The 26,763-nt window shown below is 31.6% G+C and overlaps 2 protein-coding genes across 5 annotated transcripts in view; one reads left to right on the top strand and one right to left on the bottom strand.

Annotated features, from left to right (window-relative positions):
• The window catches only part of LOC134693234 (coatomer subunit beta'-like), a 24,599-nt gene extending 3,984 nt beyond the window's left edge, over positions 1 to 20,615 (bottom strand). The window contains exons 1-21 of one of the 3 annotated variants that reach the window (XM_063553978.1): positions 20,502 to 20,615; positions 13,664 to 13,801; positions 12,431 to 12,517; positions 11,484 to 11,610; positions 10,669 to 10,817; positions 10,219 to 10,365; positions 9,357 to 9,456; positions 8,701 to 8,843; positions 8,054 to 8,253; positions 7,494 to 7,693; positions 7,040 to 7,146; positions 6,455 to 6,604; positions 5,857 to 5,987; positions 5,146 to 5,353; positions 4,801 to 4,911; positions 4,240 to 4,454; positions 3,717 to 3,809; positions 2,859 to 3,039; positions 1,866 to 2,018; positions 895 to 1,056; positions 615 to 644 (exon numbers count right to left, since the gene is read on the bottom strand). In XM_063553978.1, coding sequence (XP_063410048.1) covers positions 615 to 644; positions 895 to 1,056; positions 1,866 to 2,018; positions 2,859 to 3,039; positions 3,717 to 3,809; positions 4,240 to 4,454; positions 4,801 to 4,911; positions 5,146 to 5,353; positions 5,857 to 5,987; positions 6,455 to 6,604; positions 7,040 to 7,146; positions 7,494 to 7,693; positions 8,054 to 8,253; positions 8,701 to 8,843; positions 9,357 to 9,456; positions 10,219 to 10,365; positions 10,669 to 10,817; positions 11,484 to 11,610; positions 12,431 to 12,517; positions 13,664 to 13,801; positions 20,502 to 20,504 — 2,835 coding nt within the window. In that variant the 5' untranslated portion in view covers positions 20,505 to 20,615. Of the gene's footprint in view, positions 1 to 614; positions 645 to 894; positions 1,057 to 1,865; positions 2,019 to 2,858; positions 3,040 to 3,716; positions 3,810 to 4,239; positions 4,455 to 4,800; positions 4,912 to 5,145; positions 5,354 to 5,856; positions 5,988 to 6,454; positions 6,605 to 7,039; positions 7,147 to 7,493; positions 7,694 to 8,053; positions 8,254 to 8,700; positions 8,844 to 9,356; positions 9,457 to 10,218; positions 10,366 to 10,668; positions 10,818 to 11,483; positions 11,611 to 12,430; positions 12,518 to 13,663; positions 13,802 to 13,835; positions 13,974 to 20,501 lie in introns of all 3 variants that reach the window. The other 2 variants (XM_063553979.1, XM_063553980.1) reach the window with 2 other exon arrangements.
• Positions 20,602 to 26,763, top strand: LOC134693235 (transmembrane protein 107-like). Of its 2 annotated transcripts, none has more exons than XM_063553982.1 (4): positions 20,602 to 20,943; positions 23,582 to 23,649; positions 24,150 to 24,250; positions 25,428 to 26,763. In XM_063553982.1, exons 1-4 carry the CDS (start codon positions 20,860 to 20,862, stop codon positions 25,589 to 25,591), a joined length of 417 nt encoding a protein of 138 aa, XP_063410052.1. In that variant the 5' UTR covers positions 20,602 to 20,859; the 3' UTR covers positions 25,592 to 26,763. The 2 variants fall into 2 exon arrangements, with proteins under 2 accessions (XP_063410052.1, XP_063410051.1); XM_063553981.1 differs by having other exon boundaries at positions 24,890 to 26,763.

Here is a 26,763-nt window from a genome sequence, read left to right as displayed (position 1 = left end):
AACGCGGAAAAAATACTGAAAAACATAGATCTTTAAAATGACCTTTTGGTGCATCAAATTTGGAACTGATTACTAACTTGTGGTTTTGAATTTCTGTAAAGCTTGAGTATAAACCTCATAGGTATTTTTACAAAAAATTTTTTTTTAGTAAAACTGCAGTAAAATGTTAGTTGTTTCTAAATGTATATATCAATATTCTTTCCATTTCCTTGAATCTGAATAAACACATGATCATGAGTAAAAACAGCTAAATTCAACACCCAACTATAAATTGAGTAAATATTAATTAATTTCTCTGAACAATTGATAATGGTCAATAATAATTGTTAATATATTATTAAAGGAGATTTGTCTAACAACCAACCAAATCTGGGTCAAATGGTACTAAAGTTTATAATAATAAGGGATCTGTCCAACAACCAAGCAAGATGTTTGTAAATGAAAATATTCAATTACAGATCAATAAACTGTTTGAAATGCAGGTGCCTCAAAGACCAGCATTTTGATGATGAAGAACTCTTTACAAAGGGAAGTAATCCAATACTCCATTACAAGAACTAACTAAAACTACAGAAATATAAACTGCCATGCAGAAAACAGGTGCCCTTTCTTACCTCTGATAAAAATTTTTGGTCATCAATTCCCTAAAATGTAACAACTAAATAAACATGTGGAACTTCAACAAATCTATATTTGGGTGAAATGGAATTCTAACTAATGAAAAAATAACCATAAACTTTGATATGGAAGAAACTAGATACTGATAACGAAAAGGTAAAACATCAAATTTAATAACAGAATATGAATGTTTAAAGGTCACCCTAGACTCTGGGTAATACTACATTTCTATCATATGTTGCCAAACAGCTATAAATAATCCTTCTATTAACTTACAGATGTATCTATATCATCATCAAATTTCATATTTTCTAAATCCAGTTCTAATTCTTTCTCTATATCATCCATGCCTGCCTGTGATAGGGCTTTCCCTGAGGGTTCAGGTGGGGGCTCTGTAGTCTGTTTCGGTTCTGTAGATTGTTTAGGTGTAGCAGGCTTCTGTAATTATACAACAAAACATTTGGAGAACAATTCCTAGACATTATTGGATGTTTTATGTTGTGGTTCATAGCTACACTGTTTCAACAGAATTGCTTCAATTTTTTCAATGTTAACTAATTCTTTATCTAAAATTACATTGCTATATTATATAAATCCGGTCATTAGTTTTCTCTTCTGAACATTGCATATTTTGTCATGTCAGGGCCTTTTAAAGCGATTAATATTGGTTTTCTGATTGTTGAAGTGTATGGTGACCATAACTTCTAACATCAATTTCATTTTAACTCTGGTTGATAATTGTCTTATAGCAATTAAATCATACTCCTCAAATAAGAATGTTGACATAGTGAATTGATTGTAGATTGTCCCTCCCCTTTCCCCAGTTTCACATATAGTGGATTCATTTAATTTTGTGGGCATCAATTTTCGTGGATTGAGTGAAACTTGCATTTTCTGGAATATTTGATATCATGGTTTTGCAACATATAAAGCCTCTAGAAAATTTGTAACTCATTGCATGCATTGAACATTTAAATTTGTCAATCACCTGAACCTATCAAACCCACAAAAATTGGTATTCAACAAAAAATAATCAATCCACAGTATATGGTATATGAGTTTTCTTATTGTTGAAGATTGCATGGTGACCATAATTGCTAACATCCACTTCATTTAAACTCTATTGGAAAGTTGCCTCATTGGCAATAGTATCATACTAATTAAAAAAAAATGTCGACATGGAGATTGGATTAATGATTGCCCCTCCCCCTTTCCCCCCAGCTTCACATATGGTATTACATCAGTACCTGAGTTACTTCAGATACTGGAACGTCCTCTGCCTCTTTGAAATCCTCCTCCTCCTCCTCCTCGTTTTCTTGTAACGTATCGGACACAAAAACAAATGAACCACTTTGTTCAGCAGCCTGCATCTCTTCTACTGGGTTACGTTCATGATTTGACTGGAAAAAAGATTATTAGGGTTATAGTTGCCACTCTTCTACAAGATTATAGTCAGGATAAAATTTGAATAAAAGTTAGAATTGAAGAGATCTACATCATAGTCTTTGTTGGATAATTGTCTCAATGGTAGTCATACCACATGTCCTTATTATTCTATATGGTGCATTAAACCATGATACAAAATTACTATTGGCACCTACTAGAAGAACTTAGATTTCATTGTAATTATGTACAGGGTAATGTTCAAGTCAGGAATTTGTTTGATGTGTTTGAGCATCTAGTCTTGCCATTTTGTTTAGTAGGGGCTTTTTTTCGTTTGGAGTTTTCCTCAGAGTTTGGTATTTTTGTTGTTTTACTTTTTTCATATGATTAACCTGAAATCTTATTTATTGTATTATAATGGGGGTCTCATTGGGGGGTTCAGATCCCAAATCCTGCTTATTGTTTTGTCAGATTCCCGTATCCCGCTTACACTATGTACGTAAGCAATTCTCATTTTTTTGTCATTTCCCGGGTCCCGCTAGACCTCATTTCTTGTTTTCACAACACAATAATTTGACTTTCACGTGTACCGCTTACAAAAAAATCAGCAATCCCACGTCACGCATAGACCCCAATGAGACCCCCTGTTATGTTTTTTCCCTTCAAGACATTGCAACTCTTATCAATTTCTTGGAATTATAAAACATCGTGAATTCCATGATGCATAATTAGTCTGCAATTCATAAAACTTAAAAATCTTTTGTCTTTTAAACCTCACCCGTAACAAGAGAAAGAGCTGAAAGTAAATCAATGAATACAAAACTCCAACCCCCAATTAACAATACGTTAAAACTTACAGGAACTTGTGGGTATTTATTAGCTGGTATTAAACTTTTTCTTTGTGGTCGTAGAAACTGTTCTGTTTTCTGTGCCTCAACAAAGCCAGGGAACAAGTTCTCATATTCCTCTGGATCAGCCAATGAATTAGCTGCCTTGTTGTTTACACTGCCTAAATTCTCCCGCCATAATTGTACAACCCTGAAAAGGAAACAAGATTTATTAATTAGTGTATAAGTTTTAATATTTTTAATTTCATATCTGATTGTAGCTATTTAGATATATTTTTTTTTGGGTCTGTACAATAGTGTTAAAACAGTTATGATTTACAGATTACTATTTGAATTTTTTTTAAAAGGGCTGAACTTTAGACAAAATTTTTAGCAGGAAATATTGCTGAAGACTGTATTAAAGCTAGTTGTTCCCTATATGTCAATTGTTTATTTAAGTTATCAAATTGCTGTCTCACTTATATAATCTCTTTTTAACAAACTGTAAATTACACTGCAATTTTCTGACCATATAGGCTTGTTTGTTGTTAAGACTTTATTAAAGTAAATTGTATGATGCACGACATCTCATTTATATTTTCAGTGAATCACAAAATCTGATTTTACCTAATTTTACATATATATTTTAAATCAATTTATCTTGTGTACTAACTAAGTTCTAAGTTGATGTGACCACTTTATGATTAACTACCTTAAAATTTATTTGTATCAAGAAACAGGACTGTCAGGAAATAAGAAATGCCACAACAAATATAGATTGGACATAAAAAGCTAGTCATTTAAAAAAAAACAGATTTCCTGTGTACACAATGAAATGTGCGTACTATAAAATAAAATTTCCAGATTTGATTATGATAAGCTTGTTACCTGGACACTTGACTAGGTAGGTATGTTCTGGAAAAGAATGCAGCTTCTGGTAGTCTCCCTGTGTTGATTAAAACCTCTAAACATTCTTCCAATCTGAAATAAAGTGTAATGTTAGACACAGGTTTAAGTTGAGACATGTGCAAATTTAACAAATCTTCTTATCAATTAAATGAAAATGACAAACAATCGTATTTAGGGAAAACATCCGTTTTTGTTCAATTGAGAAATTCCAATTATTTCTTCATATTTCAAATGAGTCCAATATATATTGACAGTACCATATGTTTTAGATATTATGAATTTTCAATGACATTACATCATAATCCTCAATAAAATTGTAATATAAGCTGACCTACAAATCTACATATAATTTAATGCTTTAACCCTATTACAAACAGGAGATATGGTATGATTGCAATTGAGACAACTAACCACCATATTTTAAGTGGTAGTAACATTTATAAGCCACCATATGGCTCCAATAACTAGTTTCTTGCACCCCCTTAATTCTACCTTCACCTACCTTCCAAGTGAGAAGTACGATAAGAATGCCACATTATTTTGTCCAGATTTTTCCGCTGTCTGTGCAAGTTTGGCCACCATGCCAACATTTCCTGCCGAGGTGGCAAGGAGTAAAAGACCACCATAGTCGTTGGCATTGTGTAGACATTCCTGGGCCAGTCCAAACTCACATTTACTAATGGCTAACTCAGCCAACTGTTTCCATTTTTGTTCACTCTGAAAAATATCAATGATAAGATAACAATCACACAAATGTGTATTTGACAACAAAACAGTGTCCTGTCAAAATTAACAATAATAATCAAATTAAATTGTTTTATTGAAAAGCATTATACAATTGACAACAGTTTATCTATCAAAGTTGTCAGCTTCTACCAAAGACCTGCATTTAATTTTTAAGATATTTTCTCTGAAATCTTGTGACAAGAAAATCAGCATAATTATCTCACACTCAGGTATATAACAAAACCTTCATATCAATAAGAATTGAAATATTTAAATTTTTTAGTAGTAAATTTTGACTTCCATAGAAGCCTTCATGTGAGATAAAGACATAACTTACCTCCGTTTCCTTGGCTATTTCATAAGCAGCTTTTAATTCTCCCAATTGTAATGCCAACTCAAACTTATGTTCAGGGTCATAGGTCACTGCCATAGCTTGTGATTTAAATCCCTTAAATAAAAAAGATTCAGCATGAAAGGGACTTCGAGATACATGGTCTTTGTCAGTGTGATGAACAGATCTTATGTAAGAAATTTTTATTTGCAATCGGTAATTTTAAACGACCTTGCCTGGCTATACAGCCATCACCTGGTCTGTTGCAATTTAAAATACTACTAAGAATAATTTATAACAAAATGTCTTCAAAAGTTGTTATCATATGTTGACATGAATTATAATTGTTACCTGTTTTTCTAGAAAATGAGCCACTCTTGTTCTGTGTTCTCTAGGAATTGTGGGTAAAACTTTATCAGCTGTTTCAAAATCTCTCCTCATAACGGCTGTCTGATATTCTAACACAGATAACAGTAAAGAGAAACTGACAATATTTAATTCTTTGTCACCTAAATACAATCTGTTGTCTTTAGGTATGTAACCTAGGAGATACATCACTCTGAAATAAGGAAAATAATATTCATGTTATCACCTGTTTAAATAATTTTACTGAATTTAGCAACTCACAAATCTCATTTCACAACAATTTTTTTTAAAGTATCCTTGCTACCACAAATTTGGACAGCTAATTGCACAAAAGTTTGTCAACATCAAATCCAGATTGGTTTGATATTTAATACCGGTAAAATGGTCTAAAGCTAATTTTTCATTTTTGAATTGTGAACACTTCAGCTCATAATTTGCTGAAGACAACTATCAAGACAAAAATTTGCAAGGATAAGTTTTTACAATATATATACTGTGATTTATTATTGGAACTTTTTAAAAAGTTGTATATACTCTATCCTCTTTTAATGTCTAAATATGCTCAAGTTATAATTTCTCTGCAGCTAGGAACTATTTAAATAATTGCTTTTATAGAGGTCAGTAGGCAGGTTGTGTCAAGGTCATATTTCTGCCTCTAATCTAGGTTTCTGTAAAAGTATTTGCAACAAAACTCACCTGTCTAAATGTGCCACCGTGACGATCTCTCCACCAACATAATAGTTTAATCTATTTACACTGTTAGTATATATAAAACAATCTCCGACCCAGATTCCTGTTTTGACTGTTTCTTCTATTTCACCAATAACCTACAATATAATAATAGTTTTAACTTGGATTAAAACAGTTAAAATGGAGATGTTATATCTGAAACAGTGTGTTAAAATAGTGGCCGTTCTGTTCACATTGAAGAATTGTCACTTAAAAGTCTGAAGATGGTTTATATTTCTGCCCCTAATCAATATTCCTCTTACTCCATATTCTCTTACTTTCCATTCTGGTTAAGCTTACCATTAATAAATTTATAGAACGTGTAACCAGAATGGTCATTAAAAGGTCATTTTATTGCAGTTCAAATGTGTTTAGGGGAGATAACTTTCAAATTTTGAATGTTTTCAACTATTGAAGTGGATGGACATTGTAAAACAATTTTTTTAGGTTAACTGAAAATTTTTTACATTATTTCCCTTAGTTAATTTGTTGATATCATATATTTTGCAAAATTTGCCACCATGTAGGACAACACTTAAAAAGAACAAAACATTTATATATGTACCTCAAAAGCATCCTCAATACCATCCTCTGTGATGTCTTCTTTACTTCCAGAAGACCTGGCATTGTCAACTGCTTCCTGGTTATATTTTAGTATAAAGAAGGACTCCTCTGTGGTGATACAAACAAGTTCACCATTCTCACTCCAAAATATCTGTAATACAACCCCAAAAAAAATCTATTATAAATGATTAGTACAGTTACTGTTTCTGTGCACATGCCTCATGTTTCATAATGACCTGCATCTGGTGTATTCAAGACTGAATGTTTGGAAAGTCGAAAATATATTATGTTTTAGGCCATATAAAACAAAGGGCCTAAATAAATGCTCTTCAGCTTCATACTTTATTTTGCCTTTTTAAACTAGTTTGATTCAAGCATCACTGATGAGTCTTTTGAGGACAGAACTAGTGTCTGTTGTACAGAAGTTTAATCCTTATATATGTGATCCGTTAATCTATCATTAGTAGTTTCACAGTAGTGTTAATTCACTGACAAAATGTATCATTCAAATCATGTCCATTTCCTTAGCATTTACTACTTAGTTGACTGGTGTCTGTTAACAGATCTTACTCAAAAGCATACTTACATTTTTAGGTGTGATCTCAATCCGTCTGACTAGTTCTGTTGTATCCCAGTCATAAAATGCCAGTCCACTCACAGATCTAACTCCTAACATATTTCCTCCATAAAGACCTAAAACATGAAAAAGATTCTTAGATATCTACAAGTTCAGATACATACATCTTTCATATCATTTTCACTACAAATTAAAAAATATTTTTTCTGTAGCAGGTCTTTAAAGTTCTTAATTAATGGTCACTTTGTGCACAACATACAGACAAATTGACTCCTTAATGACTTGATAACTTCCTTGAAGGACAATAATTTATAAAAGAAAAAAATACTTGATAAAAAAAATAACTAAAGCTACTGCAAAATTCAAATTAAGATCTTTTTGATGGACAGTTATAAAGTTGATCTTAAAGGTATTTAGCCTAAATCTAATATCTGAGAGAGAATATATATTATAAATAAATTACCTTCAGCTCCAAAGTCAGGCTTGAAAGCCTTTTGCTCTTTGAAATTTTTGTAAATTTTGAGCATGCTTGAACTTTCTCTAATGGCGTACACTGATGAGTCATTACTCCAGATAAACTCCTGAGCAGAACCAAAACTTTTGTTTCTTAGAGCCATAGCTGTATATATTATATATTCTCCATCTCCACAAACCACCACGAATCTGAAACAAAATCAAAGTGCTGAAAGTACTAATAGACAAGGTCAAAAATAGTTTTATAGATAGAGATAAAAAGACAATTTTCAGTGGTTGTAGTTGGTTGCTGTTAGCCATATTTGTTTTTGGTGTTTTGTTTCATCATTAATCAGTGCATTGGTCTTCTCAAGTGAATCGTTACATTTTGTCCCAAAAGGTTACTTGTTATTTGTGTTGATCTCACTTGACGTTTACCCCATATTGACTTTTATTCACATCAATTATGGATATATTTGATTACCTGTAAGCAATTGTGAACTTTAGTTTATATTAATGTGCAGTAACTTCTGATTGGCATTATGAGCAATAGTTTGTAGATATGGTTACCTTCCATTAGGATTGTGAGCTATGGTCTGTGGGTAGATTTCACAACTTCCCATATCTTTAACAGCCAGTGGTAGCCTTTCTCCATCTTTTATCTCTTGGTCTGCTATGGCTTTTATATTGGCCTGTTGGATCTCAGAATGCTTGGCCCAGATGATTTTACCACTACTGTCCATAGACATGGCGGGTTCTTCTCTTCCCAACTATACAAATAAAGAACATTCATTTTTTCATTAATGTTGTAAGAAAAATATGATGAAACGTTTTTTTTTATTACTTTAAATGCAAATTTACCAAGTTCATAGAATAACCATTAGAATTAATCCATACATTTTGATTTACAAGTGTTAATATGATGATTTTTTTTCTTACTTTTAATCAAATGACATATTAACAAACATATTGTATTTTTATAAATATTTCAAAAGACTGACAGAAAATTGTAGTTTTCCATTAAGTAAAAATCAAGAAAGGATGTTTCAAGTTCATGTCCAGAAAAAAAAGTTACATAAAACAATTTCAAACTGATAAACTGAAATTAAATTTTATAGTGATTTCTTTTTTACACGGTTACAAATAAAATGTACAATCTTATAACAAGATGATTAGATAATATTATTCAAGTAATTAATTGTCAGATAGATTCTTACTTTAATCATGATACTGCCTTCATCATAACCTAATGCTACATTATTTGAACCCCTCTGACAAGCAATAGCCCACACTCTCTCTAATCCATAGTTTAATGTACTCTCCAGTCTGTATGTATTGGCATGCCATACCCTAACAGTGCCTGAAAACAGATATAGAAAAACTCAGTGAATGACTGTATCTATGTTGATTTTGTTTAGAATCTGATGTAAGGTTTCAATTGTTTACCTCACACCAGACTTTTTTTATTTTTCAAAAATGAAAAAAACTTTTGACATTATACTATGGAATTCCTCCAAAAATCATATAAATAATTTATACAGTTATAGGTTCTGACCTAAGTTCAAGAGACCTTAAAATTCCAATTAATTCATGATCATCTAACCATGATTTTTTGTCTCTGTTGCTTTAAAAGAATGAAAGGTGTGTAAACATTGTAACCAAACTTAATCTCATCAAAATATTTCTAATTATTTGAGTAATCTCCCCTTTCACATTATTTTGAAATCAGTTATTTATCAATTTCTTTTCAAAAAATTAACCTATATAACAAAATGCTTATTTTGTAGAAGGTATTTTAACTGTTTAAAGAAGCATTGCAACATTAAAATGAAATACTTTGAAAATAGTTTTCTATAGTATTTTTTATACAAACCATCTTCACTTCCTGTGAGAATTATGGGTAATTCTGGATGGAATCTGACTGCTGAAATGTTCTGTGCATGCCCTTCTAAAGTCTGTACACAGGTTTTATTCTGTAATAGTAATTATTAATTAACCATTAAAACTTGTTTCTACAACATGTAATGACGGAAGAAATGTTTCAGGTAGTGGATACTAGAAATAGGTTTAATTCATCTCTAAATGTTTTAATATGCATCTGATAAATATGATGTTAAAATCTGCATGCTACTGTTGAATTAATTCATAAACTTGTAAGAATTTATTCTAGTGGTTATGTTTTGTTATTTTCAATTGGAATCATATAGTGATCTCTAAATTTATGGGCAAGTGTATCACTATATGACAACTTGATTATAAACAAAGGTTGCTATTGTTATCCAAATATATTAAAGTTGTTGTGTAGTGATACACTTGCCCATAAGATGCAAACATGAAATAACCCCTTGGTGAATTGCCACAAGGGAAAGGCATATCTCCTATTCCATAAATTTGTACCACACAGTGGCATTCAAATATGTCATATAAAGTTAAGGGAATGTACTATGAGCACACATAGATCTCAAAATGTATATTTATGTAAATTTAAGCTATCTTATTTAATACTTTTACTCTGTTACAAATAATATAGAGAACAAAACTAACATTCTTAAACTGGCAAAAGGCATTTTAATCATAGGAGTATTTATAGTAAAAAATTCTAGTTAACATGATGGATACTAATTTATATTTGGTTCTATTTCTATACCCTACTGAATTTTTCAAGGGCAAATGAATGACTTTCCTAGTTTTAAAATTATTTCATTTTTACATATCTTTATCATTTGATAATTTACCTGATAATCCCATATTTTGATCAATCTGTCATCAGCTCCTGATATTAAGTAAGGTTTATCTCCCCCTGAATAATAATCAACACAGTTAACTCCCTTCTCATGGCCTTCCAGTGTAAAGTTTGGTGTCGGAGATCCTAGTTGCCATACCTATAATAGATAACGTTATTGTAAACATAAATATTTCATTAATATTATGTGATTCCAAGAAATAACAACTATTTGTAAACAATTTTGAAATGTTCACAATTATTATATTTTTATAATACATTTATGTTAACAAAAAATTAACACAGAAATTATCAAATAAAAAAGTTTGCATGAGAACTGGAACTTCTCAAGTCCAGAAACACCTCATAGTAATCAATTCAGATTATTTTTTAACACGATAATGTTTTAATTGCATCCTTTTAAATTACTACCGCATGTATTGTTGTTTGAAGGATTAATTACCTTGACTGTTCTGTCTAGAGAGGCACTGGCAAATGTGTTGTTGTCTTTTGGGTTCACAACAATCTGCATCACATAATGAGTATGTCCCTCAAACACTTGTGTGCATGTCCATTTCTTGTCCCAGTCCCACAACTTGATCAACATATCATCTGAAATAAGAAAGTAACCATATATACAATGAGTATAACTATTAAAAGAAGCCTGTGTCATAACAGCTAATTATTAAATAGTTCATCAATTGTAAACTTTAACATGCCTCAAATTGATACAGTAGACGTCTAACCACTGATCCCCTTTAGTCTTAAGTACCTATAAATACTTTAAGTTGCTGTTCTAGAGAATGAATTGTGAAGGATGGTCTGCTATCGCACTAACAACACCAACTAGATCACTCTCTATTGTTTCTCAAGATTGTCTCTCTAGTCTTAATGTCTTAACCCTAAGTTACTAACTGAGATGTGATGGGTTATATAGGATTGACTGCTAGTAATGAAATGGAAAGACTTGAAATAGTTTATCCCTCTAGCATGTGTATTATATTAACCCTAGTGTAGAACTGATATTCTTATGTAGTCTGAATGGGCTTGTTTAAAATACAGAACCTTGTTTAGAATATATTCATAGCAATGGACCCAATGTCTTTATAGTACCATACATGAACATACCACTACTGCTCAGACAATGGGTTGTATAGGATGAACTGCTAAAGATCTTATGAAGTCAGAGGTGGGTCTAGTTTAGCATATATAAATCATATTGATGGACCTTACTTACTTAATACATGTAATAGTTGCCTAGTGCCTACATGAACTTACCACTACTGGTTAAGATGAAAGGCTGAGTAGGATGAACTGTGATAGCTCTGATGTAATCTGAATGGGCTTCAAACTGATGAACCCTCTCAAGTGTATTGTAGTTATAACATCTTACATGCATATCATCCTAAAATTAGAGAACATAAACAAATTAATAATCAAGTAAACTAAAATAGCATTCTGTTTTCTACTACATGTACTACATCAAGTTTAATATCCAAGCAAACTGTAAACATTTTAAAGGCTATTTATATGTGAGTGGTAATTCATATTACAATCTATTTGATAAACTAGGACCTCAAAATGGACCGACTATATTGATTAGGTATGACAAATAGTTATCAAAAGTACCAGGATTATAATTTTATACGCCAGACGCGCGTTTCGTCTACACAAGACTCATCAGTGACGCTCAGATCAAAATAGTTAAAAAGCTAAAAAACTACTCTTAAAAAGAAAAGTTTATTAAATACTCCTATGCTCCTGTTATACATGTAGTAGACATTACCATTTCAGCTGATTTTTATAGTTTCTTATGTGGTGCTGTTACACCACTGTCCCAGATTAGGAGGATTAAACGCTTACAAACATGTTAAACCTTACCACATTTTTTATGTGCTCGTCCCTATTTAAGAGTCTGTAGTTCAGTGGTTGTTGTTGGTTTGCATCTGTCATACTTGTTTTTCGTAAATTGCTTTCTTATTAGCAGTTAGTTTTCTTGATTATATTGTTTCATATCCTGTCCTATAATAGCCAACTATAGGGTATTAGTTTTTCTGATTGTTGAAGGCTGTACAGGTGCCTATAATTGCTTAAATCCATTTTATTTAAACTTTGGTGGATAGTTGTCTCATTGGCAATCATACCAAATTTCCCTATTTTTATATTGACCTTTAATTTCTCTGTACTGTGTCTATGGTGTCTTGACACAACAATAATTAACTTACAGATCCCGTAATAATCCAGTTCTTCCTAGGAACAAATGCTGCAGCTCTCACAGGCAGATCACATACTTCAAAGGACTTGATTAATGTCTGAAAAGAGAGAGTATGTAATTCACAGCCAACTCAAAGGTGTCATTTATGTACTGAAATCTTGAATAACATGAATAAGACAATCACAAACTTTAAGTTACAAATTGTACATATGTATTATGTATGACTTATAAAAGGTTTACATTTTTTTAAATTAACAAATAAAAATATTAATGAATGTTATCCTCATTTGCTAATAATATGTTAATTCTGAAAATTAAACTGATACCTTTGAGTTCTAGCATTTAAATGGTTATTTCATAAAAAATGTTCTTGAATTAAAATACACAGTATATCTACCATGTCTACAATTATTTATCTTTCATTTTTTGGAAGCATTTCCAATTGAAAAAATCTACCAATACAGAATTCAATAATCAGATAATAAGTCACCAAGAAATTATCCATTTGATTGATTTCAATTATAAATCATCATGTCCATGATGTCATGCATTTGTATTATTTGTTTGTGAGGCAATATCATGTTTTAGCTACTGCAAATTCTCTGAGATTTTTCTTGTAATATGTTGAATTTCAAATTCTAGAAAAGGACAACCAAAGCTTAAGATACATTTAATAAAGTACAGCAAAATTGCATTTAAAAGAAAACCTATTTGAAGTGTATTAAATGTATCAAACAGATTTTTTCTTTGAACTTCAGACAATAAGTTCATTGTAAGGTGTTTTTTCTTTTACATTCATGACATTATATGTTATGAAATGGCACAACCAAAGTAAACACAATATAACAATACTCTAGAGAGAGAGGGCTGTTTATTCCTTTTGGACTGTTTTATTCTGAAATTTTTTGAGGTTTTAATGTAAAATTTGGATTATTTTAGATCTGATCTTAATAATTTGTGAATAACAAATTCAAAACTGTCTGAAATATATATGGAGAGATATTATGTCTGAACACAGTCAAATAGAATTTCTTTCCAAAAATTAATACAAACATATTTTTATGTCAAATAGCATTAATTAAAACATAAAAAGCAGGTACATTGGTTAGAACATATAAAGGTATCTGGACAAAGGTATGGACAAAACAATAGGAAAAACATGCAGCACATTATATCAGTGTTACTTGGAGCATATAAAGGGGTACACTTGCTCACATGCTAGCCTAGAGAAACTTTGAGATACCTGCGATTCAAAATTCCAAATGTGTACATTTCCATTGTATAAACTGGCTAACATCCATGGCTCTGTAGGGTGCAAGTCCACAGATTTGACACGATCAGACCTAGCTGACAGCTTCCGCTTTATATCCAAACGTAGCGGCTGAAAAGAATAATAAAAGTCAATAGTTATATACCTGAGATTCAAAATTCCAAATGACCACCTTGCCATCATACAAGCTAGCCATCATCCATGGTTCAGTTGGGTGCAGACCCATGCTTTTAACACGATCTGATCGGGCTGTCAAAACCCGCTTTATATTCAAACGTAACGGCTGCAATATATAATTCATTAGATATTAGACTTTGATCATGTTTAAGTATAGAGTAAGATTGAACAGTGTAGAGCTGTAAATACTAGATTTCATATTATTTTAATACTATGTCCTTCCCACTGTTGTTTGGTAGTTCCTTTTAACCCATCATAGAAGTTCTCCAGATACAAGAGTACTTTTTCCATAACAAAAAGGAGCATGCACAAACTTAACCCTTTCACCGATTGCTGCCCTGACAGAAACTACTCTGAGACGATGGCTTGCCTGGCTACTATAACTCAAGTGGGAGATGATAAATGTCAATAAAAACTTGTTTATAATTGTTTATGTGTATTTATTTCATTCACTCACACCATTTTCACAGTTTTGTTCATGTTTTGACCTTTTTTTCTTCATAAAATATTCAAAATTCAAAGTTTCAAATTTTATGCATTATCCAATTGAAATTCTCAAAATTCGGCTCTTTCAACCCAAATCGTAATTTTTTTAACCCAAAACGGCAAAATTTTGAAAATTTTAATGAGGTTGTACAATTTCCTCACACTGATCGATGTCTATTCCACGTGTTTTGTACATACAACAACATTTTATGTCAAAAAAGTCTACTTGTTTGGCTTCAATTTTTCCATATTCTTTCAAAAAAAATGTTCCCTCATTTCAAATTCTTGTAAATTCTGTAAATTTCCTCTGATTTTGACACGGTTTTCAACAAACAGAAGCGCCATGTTTACACTTTCATCCAGGTTTTTCATCAAAGAAAGATAACTCATGTTTGCACTGTTTGAGCGGGAATTATAAAAGAGGTATTCCGATCCCGGTAAAACGGGACTCATCGTCAGCTGTCTGAAGCGTGAATCCTGGTAAACCGGGACTCGTTGGCGAAAGGTTTAATAACATGACAAAAGAAAGATACATTTAGAAGACTATTGTTAATCAGAAATATATTATTAAAATTTCTGGTTTTTAATATTATCAACATAGAAAAAGTGGGTAACAGAGATTGGACTTTTATATCACATATATATGTACAATGTATGGTTGACATTGAAATATATAATATTCACTTGCTACAGTGTTCTCCCCAGGATTTTTGGATAGCACCAGGGTAACGCGTGACGAAATGAATTTAACAGTATTTTGTGTCGCGTTGCGTCGCTTATTTTTTTCTTGTTACTTTTTGTCATTACCTGTTTGCCTTTGTTTTGTTTACTGTGGTACTGTTTTGTAGGACTTTGGGTCAGAAAATTATTGGTAGAAAAAGTAAATCAATAAACAGTTTGTATACTTTAATATCTTTGAAGAATAAATAAAAGAAAGCACAATTAGTCTTTAAGCAAAAGTCACTTCTTATATTTTGATCAAGCCATTTTGTCCCGATACGTGTAGTTACACTACACATTCCCCATGTTAGATTTCACCATAACAATGAACTTTGAACAAGATTTTGATATAGAACCTTCAGTAAATTAAAAACTATTTTCCATAGTTTTAGACGTGATTCTTTTAGACAACAACAAATTTAATTTCATGGTTAATATTTTGTTACAGACACAATGAGAATTTTATAAGAGTTATCTATTGACATGGTTCATTCCTAGCTATAGTCCTGCATGGGAATTTATTACTGTTCTAGCAGTAGGCTTTTTATACCTTTAACAGTCTAATAAATTCTCCATTTCAAAAACATACCCATTTATTATAATATGTCTGTGCATCAATAATGGTATGATTCTCAAAAATAATTTGCAAAACATTTTTGTTGGTATGTTCTAAGAATGTTTTTATCCTTTAAGTAACATTTTAATATAATTTTGCATTCAATTTGTACTTTATTTTTATTTGCAATGAGAAATTATATGTAAGGAGCATTTATTTGTAATTAGCAAAATCAGGGGAAGTAACTTCACAATTAATTCCTAAAAGGCAAATTATTTTGACTTGAGAATGGCGTAATAGGGTTCATTAACAAATGTCTGCTTGTCCCTCACAAGTCTGTTATTAAAATTATGATCTCTTAATTAATTAAAACACAAAAGAATCATGTACATCGATTAAATCCAATCATCAAGGTTAACCTCAACAGGTAAATAGATCACGTGGTGTAAACAATTTACTTGTCAATACTGGATTAAACTGGTTAGAACTGGTCAATTTTGATGTGAAGTTGAAGTCATCTGAAACTTTACCGATTTCAATACGGTTTTTTTACTGAAAACTTTAGCACCACGGAGAAAAATTATACATCGCGGCAAGAACGATACCACCACGGTAGAAAATTATACATCGCGGGCCCGTGGTCCTTTAAGGGCCTGGGGAGAACACTGTGCTACATATATATGTAAGTAGCCTGTAGGAAAATTTATGCTGATTCAAAATGAAATTTACTGGTATTTGAGTGGTTGGTCCTACTAATTCCAAACTCTTACTGACAGTATTATAGAACTGGGTCACTTTCTCAATTGTACCTCATGGAAGATTTCTACCTATCAAATAGGTTTTTATTTATACCATTTCTAATAATAACTTCATGGAAAGTTTGTAGTACCTTTTTGTACCTCATGAAAACTTAGTTATATACCATTTCATACCTTATGGAAAGTTTGTGTGTAAACCAATTCGTTACCTCATGGAAGTTTTTTTGTAACCAAGCCATTTCGTACCTCATAAACAACTTATGTGTATACCATTTCTTATCTCATCAAGTCAGGTTTGTATGTTTACCATATTTTACCTCATGGAAGTTTTGTATGTTTTATTGTTATCATTTTAGAAGGTTTGAATGTATACTATTTCATTGATGTATGTACTCCACATGAACTTATTGTACAATTACTTAATCATGAATAAATTAATAACATTCAAGCATTTTTGAGTTATACAGGGCTCATGCAACCAGGCGACTTGGGCGAAGAAATCGCTTTCCCGACCGTCACTTCACTTTCCCCGACCCCCAAAAGCGAAGACAAGTCGCCCTGTTGTTTACAATACTCGATTTCAGTAGCTTCCGTCATCGGACATTCATTTTTTACCAAGTTGATGAAACATCAACTTTTTGTTGATAATTACAGAAATTCAGACAAAAACGATTCATTATCATATGACAGTCAGGGGTATTACATGTACAAGTATATTTTATTTACTTGAAGAAGTAAAAAAAAATATACACATATAAGTAAATTTGTAGGATACTTATACAAGTGAATTTTATTTACTTGTATAGGTAAAAAAATAATTGGCTAAGTTATGTCCCTTAGGCATTTGGAATTTTTTACTTACATATTAGTAAAAAAATCATCCTTTCTACTTTTCTTGAATTCTTAAGATTTCTTTGCTCTAATAGAATTTTAAATTGTGTACCCTTTGCAGATGTCTTTACTAATCATTTAAGCATAATTTCATGGACAATGAAAGTTCCATTTGTCTGTTATCTTCTTAACACTGCTTAATTACAAGCCACAAAGGAGCAATTTTTTAATGCCTTGCGCAAATATACAAGATCATTGCTCAATCAGTTTCTTTGATGATTTAATGAGATGAAGCATTGAACTTTAATGAAAAAATTTGAGCAAACCTGGGAAAAATCATTTAAGGCATGATTTTACATCTCAAAACTTGAGGATTTTTGTGGGATTGTAAGAAAAATTTACTTACATAAGTAAATTTTTCAGAAAATTAAGGGGACATTAATCATTGTTAATCAAACATTATTTATTTACTTATATGTGTATATTTTTTTTCACTTCTTCAAGTAAATAAAATACACTTGTACTAGTACGGTACCCCTGACTGTATGAATAGACGTTGAAGCATTGTTTTTGCAGTGTGCAAAATGGTGTGTAGCAAGTTATTTAATAAAAATACAACTTTTTATCACTTCATGCACTTCCGAAAGGTCCGGTGCTTGTTACTTGAAAACGTACATCAACCTAACTTTCGGCTGCAAAATAAGTTTGTAACTTCATTTAAACGTGATAACAAGTGCCTCCAGTAAATGTTCAATCCATTTATTGCATTAAAAACGTCATGATCCTTTCCTTATAACTTGTCAAACATAGTTTTTTTATGTAAATTTTCTTGCAATCGTCCGCCATTGACCGATTTCTAAACAACTAATCGGAAATGGACCAGCTATGACCCAAATCCGTATTTTTACAAAAATTACTATGGACGCACGTATGGAACAGCTGACAGAAGAATATAGATCCCAAAAGGAAAAATTACGCATTCCACACGCATTAAAATACTTTTGGTTACATCTAAATAAACTCATCATTGATTAGTGTATATAATTCCCTATAATTTATATGGATTGTTGTAAACTATTGTAAAGTTGCTTTTAAAACTCTTAGACTAGCTATTACACTAATATCAATATATTATGGCCCAGCTTACGGTACCTTTATATATCTTTTGATGAGAAACACTGAATTTCATACACAAGATAGTTTTTAATCAAATTGAAATTGATATATTATAATTTCTTTACCTTTCTGAAAAATTTTTTTTTTTTAGTGTTAGATATTTAGTTGGTAGTTTCTCACAAGGACCTTAGTAAAATTTTAACAACTTTTAATTTGAAATGTGACTTTAATTGTATACTCAGATATGAATTAAACAATATCAAAAGAACATTATTTACTTATGACCGTTTATACTACAGTAAATCCAAATATTGTAGCACACCGTGCGAATGAGCACTTCTCTTTCAAATCTCACCACATCTCCCTATCAGTTTCAAAAAGAGAAGTCACTTCTTCCTATAATTCTGAAGTAGTGTGAGCCCTGGTTATATATTGTCCAACAAATTGACGACGGAAGGACAGACAACGGTATACCATAATACATCCCGTAAACAGGCGTATAAAAACAAACAGATTTGATATTTTTTAAATATTACTATCATTTACCAAGACTGTTTGTAATACGAAATAGTTAAAATGTATTTTGTTCATGAGGGACAAATAGACGTATTTACACTTGTATGCAAATTTGTCCTCCATTACATAACATCACACAGGTTCCCGTAAACTTTGACTTCATAATTCAAAACATATGACGTCACAACTAAAAAGTGATTGTTGCTTGACGTCAAAAGGTTATTTGGAGGTGATCTAAGGTCATTCGGAGGTGATATAAGGTCATTCGGAGGCAAGATACAGCTAAATACCAAAAGTGTAAATACGTTTATTGATAGATGCTTTGGCCCATAGGCATAGGGTACAAAATGGGAGAGCCCCAGTGGTACAAAAATGATTAGCTTACAACCATTATGACCTCATTTCATAAATTAGAGTCGTTTTGCTTTACGCTTAATGTCTTATTGCAATAATTTCGGTAACCTACAGGGCTCGACATTACCGTTTGTCCGATTGTCCGGGACAAGTGGAAATCGGTGTCGGGCAAGTAGATTCATCATACTACTTGTCCGATGGGACAAGTGAAAAAATCGATGTCAGATGTTAATAGATCAAATTCAAGACTTATACATTCCTAAAAAAATGAATGATTGTTTAATTGATCATACAAAATGAAATAAATATTCATTGATTGAACCAGAGACATATAAACTTGTATAATATGTCTCTGATTGAACGAATTTGAACATGCTGGCAGCCATTAACCAGGGAAAAATAAGTAAGGGGAAGGAAACCAATGTAAATGTCTTCTTAGTATAAGCCTCTTGAATTAGGAGCACCTCCATATTCATGATATGGAGTTTTACCTTAACTTTAAAATTTTTAATTAAAGTTTGTATCATTTGATTTTGCTTTTAGGCATAACATTAAATTAAATAAGGTTTTATTTAATAAGATCTATATGTTAAAATAATAAGTTAAGATGTAAAAATTAAATAAAATCTAAAAAGGCAGATTTTTTACTAAAATGTTTAATGTACTTCATGATTATATATCAATGTATGTAAAAATCAAAATAAATTGTAAAATCTTGTTTGGCACCATCAATAAATTAAAAAGGTTTATTTGTAAACAAGGTGCTACCACTACTTCAGAATGAATATAGGTCCATGAATAGGAGAACCTAGTGGTATGGGAAGAGATATGATTTAATGATCGACACATGATAGTAACAATGAGTCAGAGAGCTCAGTCTTGCAAATAAGCCTTCAGTCTGAAATAATAAAATGAATTCTGATGTGGCATTCATATAACATAATAAAATGCTCCCTTTATTGATCTTTATTAGGTACAATCAAAGGGCAAGTGTTATTATTGCCTACAACATGTATAATCAATATGGAGGATTTTCAATTATAAATTCGGACAAGTGAGTTAAGAGTTCGGACAAGTTGATTTTCTTGCAACTTGTCCGAAGGGACAAGTGAGAAAAAATGATAATGTAGAGGCCTGACCTACAACATATTTAATGTTAAAAATGTGTCAACAATGGTCCATATCCCCCCTTTTCACATTTAACGTTGAGCTATACTATTGTTCGCCCTAAAACCTGACAGCTACTACATATTGAGAATCTCATGCGTTATAAAATTCTAAAATATTAATTCGTTACCATTCTCTTGGGTTATAAGTTTGTAAACAAATAAGTTTCGCCGGTTCAGTTTCAACCTGGATGAAGAGACGTGTCCACAGTGAATGCGCAAGCGTGACCGGAGTCGGAAGTTAAACATGATTTGTTTGAAAATGGCCGCCAAACAAGCTTAGACATACCAATATTTTTATACTTATGCATTGTGTACATAGTGCATAGCAAGTTATCATCAAAGACATAACCATTTTATTGTAAAAGCAAAACTTAATGGTTACGCATACTTAAGGAGTTAAAACAACACTTGGCAAGAAGTATACTATCGTAATTTGTAAATTCTTAGTTACAACTTACAAATACAAGGAATACATACACAGTCAAAATGAGAATAAGTGGTCTTGTTCCAGCAAGATTTCTCACAATTGTCGCCCATCTTGTGGTAGTTATAGTTTTATTTTGGTCAAAAGTAAGTAAACTTTACACAATAATACTTTTTACAATACACCTAATAGTTAGTCCAACGCAGTTACTTATCTCTATTTTGTGTAGTCCGAGATTACTCTGACGACCGATGGCTGTTTTGCCAGACAAGCTGGGGCCGTGGGAAGTCGGGGCTGGTCTCATATATCAAAAAGGGGATATTTGCCCACCCAAAATAGATGCACTGCTTCCTGGCTTCTGGAGCCGACTGAGGGCCTTACCCTTGGAATTATATAAATCGGGCATCAATCTCTTCATTTTTCATTTATTTCTTCATTTATGTAAGTTTCACCTACCTGCCAACCTTTATTTTTCTATATTTTAACAGTTTTCACAGAGACCCGTCGATTTCTGCATTTTGCCTTTCATTTTCAAAGATAATCACGTGACCACGAAAAAACAGTGCAAATGACCATAATGTAACACCTCGTTCATTTACTATTCAAGTTACCTTAATGTCCGAGAGCCTCCGATTGTTATCGTGGTTGGAACTAAATGCTTATTATCGATCTCATGTAAAGGAGGTGAAAAAACGTGGTTGCATCTAAATGTTAAACATCGATCTCCTATAAGGAAGGTAAAACTTTTTTTAATCATTTGCATATTTGAATCTTGAGGCCACGACCTCTCTCGTAACTTGATGTCCATTTGAAAGCGAAAGTCAAAATGCACGGCCCCAGCTTGTCTGGCAAAACAGGCGTCGGACGTCAGAGTAATCTCGGACTACACAAAATAGAGATAAGTAACTGCGCAAGGACTAAGGTGTATAATTTGTGATAAACCTTATCGCTATTTGTCTGCTATTACAATTAACTGGACATCATACAGGTTCACATAAAATTTTGATGTCATAATACAAAATATCTGACGCCACAATGGAAAAGCGATTGTTGTATATATGACATCAATAGTTCAAGTGGGACAGATTCTGGGGTGACTCAGACTGGATTAGCGATAAGGTGTATCCAGAGTCCAACCTGCAGTGATTTTGCAAGCGTTCCATCATTTCGTCATTCAAAAAATGGTTTTTAAAATGTTTAAAGGAATTCAACTCAATTTCGTCTCTTAAATTTTGACATGTTTGAAGGTCTAATAATATTTTTGTATTAAAAATCTAATTGTCTTCATGTTTCTGACAAGTTTCTGAACCTGAGCTGGTAATTAACATTTACAACAGGTGTTACAAGTTGTGATTTGAAACAGCTTATCTGCTTATCACCATTCGATTGTTCACTAAGGGATCAAATTTAACCACATACATAATTATCAGTGCTCCAGTTAGAAATCAAAAGGGGCAGGGTGCCAGTGGAGGGCAGGGCACTTTATTATGACGGGAAAAGGCACTGCTTATTTCTTTTGTCAACACTCCTGTGTGTATCATGAGTTCACATATTTTTTTACTGTATATATTGTTAATAAAGATACATAAGTTGTTGTTTTGATTATTTATTCTATAAAATTTGCATTAGAAAAGTCATTCATACTTTATGTTCATAAAACATGGCAATACACATTCATGCTATTAACCAAAAGAGGCAAAATAAACTTACTTTTCTCCCCCTTCCCCTCTCCTTCCAAAAAAACAACATGGACTTACCATCTCATAGTTCTAAGCATACATGTACATGATGTACATGAAAGAGTAGCTGTATTTCAACATTTTCATCTAGAGCTTGGCCCTCTAAACCTTTTTTCAGAAATTATTTTGTATAGCTTCATCAAAGTTGAGTTGTGATGAGAGTTTAGCTGCACACTATCATTTTTGGAAACTCAAAGTATGATGTTACATTAATATTTCTTCAAAACATATTTCTTACTTGAGACATGGATTGCCAAAAGTATGATTATCAAATAATAATAAATTGCAATATATATATTTTTTTGTACATGTATGTTCAAAGACAATTAATATCTTAAGATAACATTCTTATATAATTTTGTATTCAATTGGTTATTAATTCCTATTTTTTATGTAAGATAATATTTTAGGAGTACAAATTTGTAATAAGCTTTTTCAGGGGAAGCAACTCCAAAATTAATTTCCAACATGTTTACGTTTGCTTGTTGCTCACAAGTTGATAAACGTTGTTTCTGTGAAGGCATAGTTTTATTTTAATAACTTCAATTCTATTCTAAAGTCATGAAAGTCTTCATTTATACTCTCTTCCATTGTGATTTGGAGATCGAAAATATGCCGACCCAAGCTTAAAACACTTGTGACATAATCATCAAATTTATGACAATAAGGTATATTGTCTTAACTAGTAATTACCGCCTTTGAAGTCTTATCAACCACAATAATAGATTGTAATGGGGGCAATCACCAGGTGTCATATACATGTATGTCATTTAAATTTCGATAAGAAATCCATGAAACAAAAAAAAGGCAATTTTACCAAAACGGCACAAGGTTTTTTCGGAAAAGTCGGGGCAGAAGTGTGCGTCTGAGGGCAACCGGGCACAGCTTAGTTTTTTGTATGCAAGTTCCTTACGTAACAAATTTGATGGCTGTTATTATGTGACATATACATCATCTACAAGTACCAGCAGTTTATAAAACAGCAATGTAGAAAAATAAATTAAAAAAACATGAATAAATTAACTATTGGTGTTTTCTTTTTCAGGAGGAGAATATAAAACAATGTTTGCCGAGTAGCTACACTCAGTCAGAATATGATGACAAAGATATGCAGTAAGTACACTATAATCTTAATAATGACAAACTAATTGTATATACACATGACAAAGAGAAGAATTGTGGCTATTATTCTGATACAGTTTCATGTACCTGTAAACATTGCAACAATTTCATGAATTTACAGTATTATTCATGCCACTAAGATAATTAAAATCTTAAAAATAATGATAATATGACAAGTGTTTTACTGGTATTGACCTCCAGGGCAATGTCCTTCAAGAACTCTGCAAAGAGCAATCTAATACCAGGGAACAAATATAAACCATCAAGACAATGATATAGTGCAGATTTTTTGGGCTTTTGTTTTGTAATGTTTCTGTTTCAATGAGTTTAATCGTCTTTTTTATTGATAAGATTTAGGAATGATTTGATGATGATGATTGTATTTTTATTACTTCAGAATGATAATCTGTAGCTCTAGGATTGTTTGGTACAGAGCTGATAGGATTCCTCGGTGGCATCTCTGTATTTAATATAGTTTTTATCTATTTCAGAATGATAATTGGTTTGTCTGTAGCTCTAGGATTATTTGGTATAGAGCTGATAGGATTCATCGGTGGCATCTCCATGTTTTTACCTATGCAAAGCATGTTATGTATCCTTTTTATCATAAAGTAAAGTAAATGATGGGATAAACATGACAAAATTAATGGTGGGTGATGGGGGCACTTGACATCATCTATGTGAGTTAGTCAGGATCTTGGCAAACACAAAGACTAATGCCTTAAGCTTTCTTCATTTAAAAGTCATGACTTTTCAATAGTTCAGTTTGGATTCCCCTTCAACTGTAATGTATCAGTAGTATTATGGTAATATGCTTGCTTAGACTATGGAAAGTCAATTTGGTTCAATTTTGTTTTGGAAAGGAATGAACTTAAACACAATTAAAAAGCATATGTAGATGTGACAAAAAAAACCAGTTGAGTTAACATGTATATAGAATTATTTGTAGTACAAGTACATAGTAAAAATGTACATACATGTAGTAATAACGGAGGTGAATTTTATGCATCTTTTTCAATAAAAGAGCTAACCAGAAAAATGGACAATAACATTCTTAAACATACAAAGTACCAGCTTCAAATATGACAAACCTAATAGAGGGTCAGATAACCCAAATTGTTATACAAAATGAATGATTGAGGCAAAATTTGAAAATTATATTGATGTTGAAAAATATTTTACTAGAATTTTCTTTTATTAAACTTGATTAAATTCCTTGACTTTTGATTAGCAATAGCAGCACATTCAGGGGCAGCTGTAGCATTGTCATATTTTATATTCCGATCCTGGCCTTGTTATCGCTACTGGTATATCTTCAGCTTCTCAAGTGCTCTGCCGGCATTTACAGAAATCTGTGTTATGATTTTGATTGGATGTTGTAGACGAGGACTTTTATAGCCCTTATTGTTAGTAAAAGTGCATGTAAACATGATAGAAAAAAAATTGCTAAATTATATGAATATCAATTGGACTTTGACTTAAAAGTGATCTGAGTCTAAAAGTAACTATATTTTGTTGCTATTGAGTAACACAGCTTTATTGATTTGATATAGATATGTGTTAAATGATCAATATTTGTGGTTAATTATGTTAAAACAATTATATTTACAACAGTCTCATGATCTCATCATGGAGATATAATGATTACGTTAATAGATATTTCATGAAACATACCAAATGACTATCTGTTGAAATTACTTCCCTTGGCTAGTTTGCACAAGGGAGGTAAGAATACTTACTACAGAATGTTATCCTTGACAATTGAACAGCTTGTGCAGCACATGCATCTGGTACAGTGGCATTAGTTTACTTCCTGTTTCAGTTTTGGCCATGTGACTATTACTGGTACATCTTTGGATTTTGTAGTGCCTTCCCGGCATTTATGGAATTATTATCAATGTTGGGTGTGGCTTGTTTCCATGTGGAATTGTGATCTTATACAGAATTATTGATTTTAGGTGTATTGTTAAATTATTGCTGTAAACATGGTAAATGGAAGCCTAAGAGAACTTGTTTACAATTAGAAGCTATACATTTGTTGGCCTATTTGGCCCATTCAATCCACCAAACATAAAATCTTATGAAGTTATAGGATACAATTAATCATCTTAATTTTGATACTTTAAATCATGGATTTGTGTTGAAATTTCACTGTGACTTTATCATGGAAATATACATAATTTAAGTATAAAGGTTCATAATACCCACGATTATTTTTTGCCTTGAGTCTAGAAGCACATATCATACTTTTTTGTAAGCAAAAAAGTAACTTGTATTACTGTTTAATGTTTAAATGAAGTACATTGCCAGATTGAAAGGCATTTATGAGATATTTGAATCTTATTTGAATAGGAATAATTACGTTATAAAGGAATAATAACGTTGTTTATACTACCTTCAATTATTTATCAGTTGCATTTTTTAGATATATACAAGACTTAAAAATACTTAGATAAAAAGACTACGCACATTTCAAATTTAGGATTTATTACAAAAAATAATAATAAAAAACTTTAATACGAAGACAATATTCCATGAGAATTTGTTTCATAGTTACAAATGCATGTAAAGATTTGTGTGAAAATAATCAAGAAAGTTCTGAATCAATTTACTCCTATAGAACCGTCCATGATCCCCAAAGATCATCAATATAATTCCTCGATACGAAAAATCTTTTGCCTGGTTGTGATTGTGTATTGTGAATAAAAAATTTATACCATGCTGCCAAATTTATATTTATAATATAATGTATATTTTCTGTAAATTATAGATCTGAGTTTGGATATTTTGTTAAGATGTTTAGATTTTTTACTTTTATGTAAAAATGAAATGTGCTAGTTCATAGTCTGAAAATAAAATCATTTGAAGAAAAGACTGTTTGAATGTATGTCTTAATTCACATAGAACATTATATGTAGTCTTATATTTATTTACAGTGAACTGTACATGACATTTAAATTAGATATACAATGTATACATGTCTAGTGTGTTGAAGTTACCTGTAGATACTGATAAAGATGAGAATCCAAGAAATTTTCATATCTGGCCTAACATTACTATGCATGGTCTACAAATTTTACGTAATAAATATATTAAATCTGTGAA

Source organism: Mytilus trossulus, chromosome 12 (assembly GCF_036588685.1).
Source record: "Mytilus trossulus isolate FHL-02 chromosome 12, PNRI_Mtr1.1.1.hap1, whole genome shotgun sequence".
NCBI lineage: Eukaryota > Metazoa > Mollusca > Bivalvia > Mytilida > Mytilidae > Mytilus > Mytilus trossulus.
Note: the sequence above shows the minus strand (reverse complement) of the source record. Positions and strands in the feature narration are given on the sequence as shown.

Coding starts and splice junctions, on each gene's coding strand:
- LOC134693235 (XM_063553981.1), top strand. CDS start 20,860: ATGAGAATAAGTGGTCTTGTTCCAGCAAGATTTCTCACAATTGTCGCC. Junction 20,944..23,581: donor TAGTTTTATTTTGGTCAAAA/GTAAGTAAACTT, acceptor TTTCTTTTTCAG/GAGGAGAATATAAAACAATG. Junction 24,251..24,889: donor ACCTATGCAAAGCATGTTAT/GTATCCTTTTTA, acceptor ACTTTTGATTAG/CAATAGCAGCACATTCAGGG.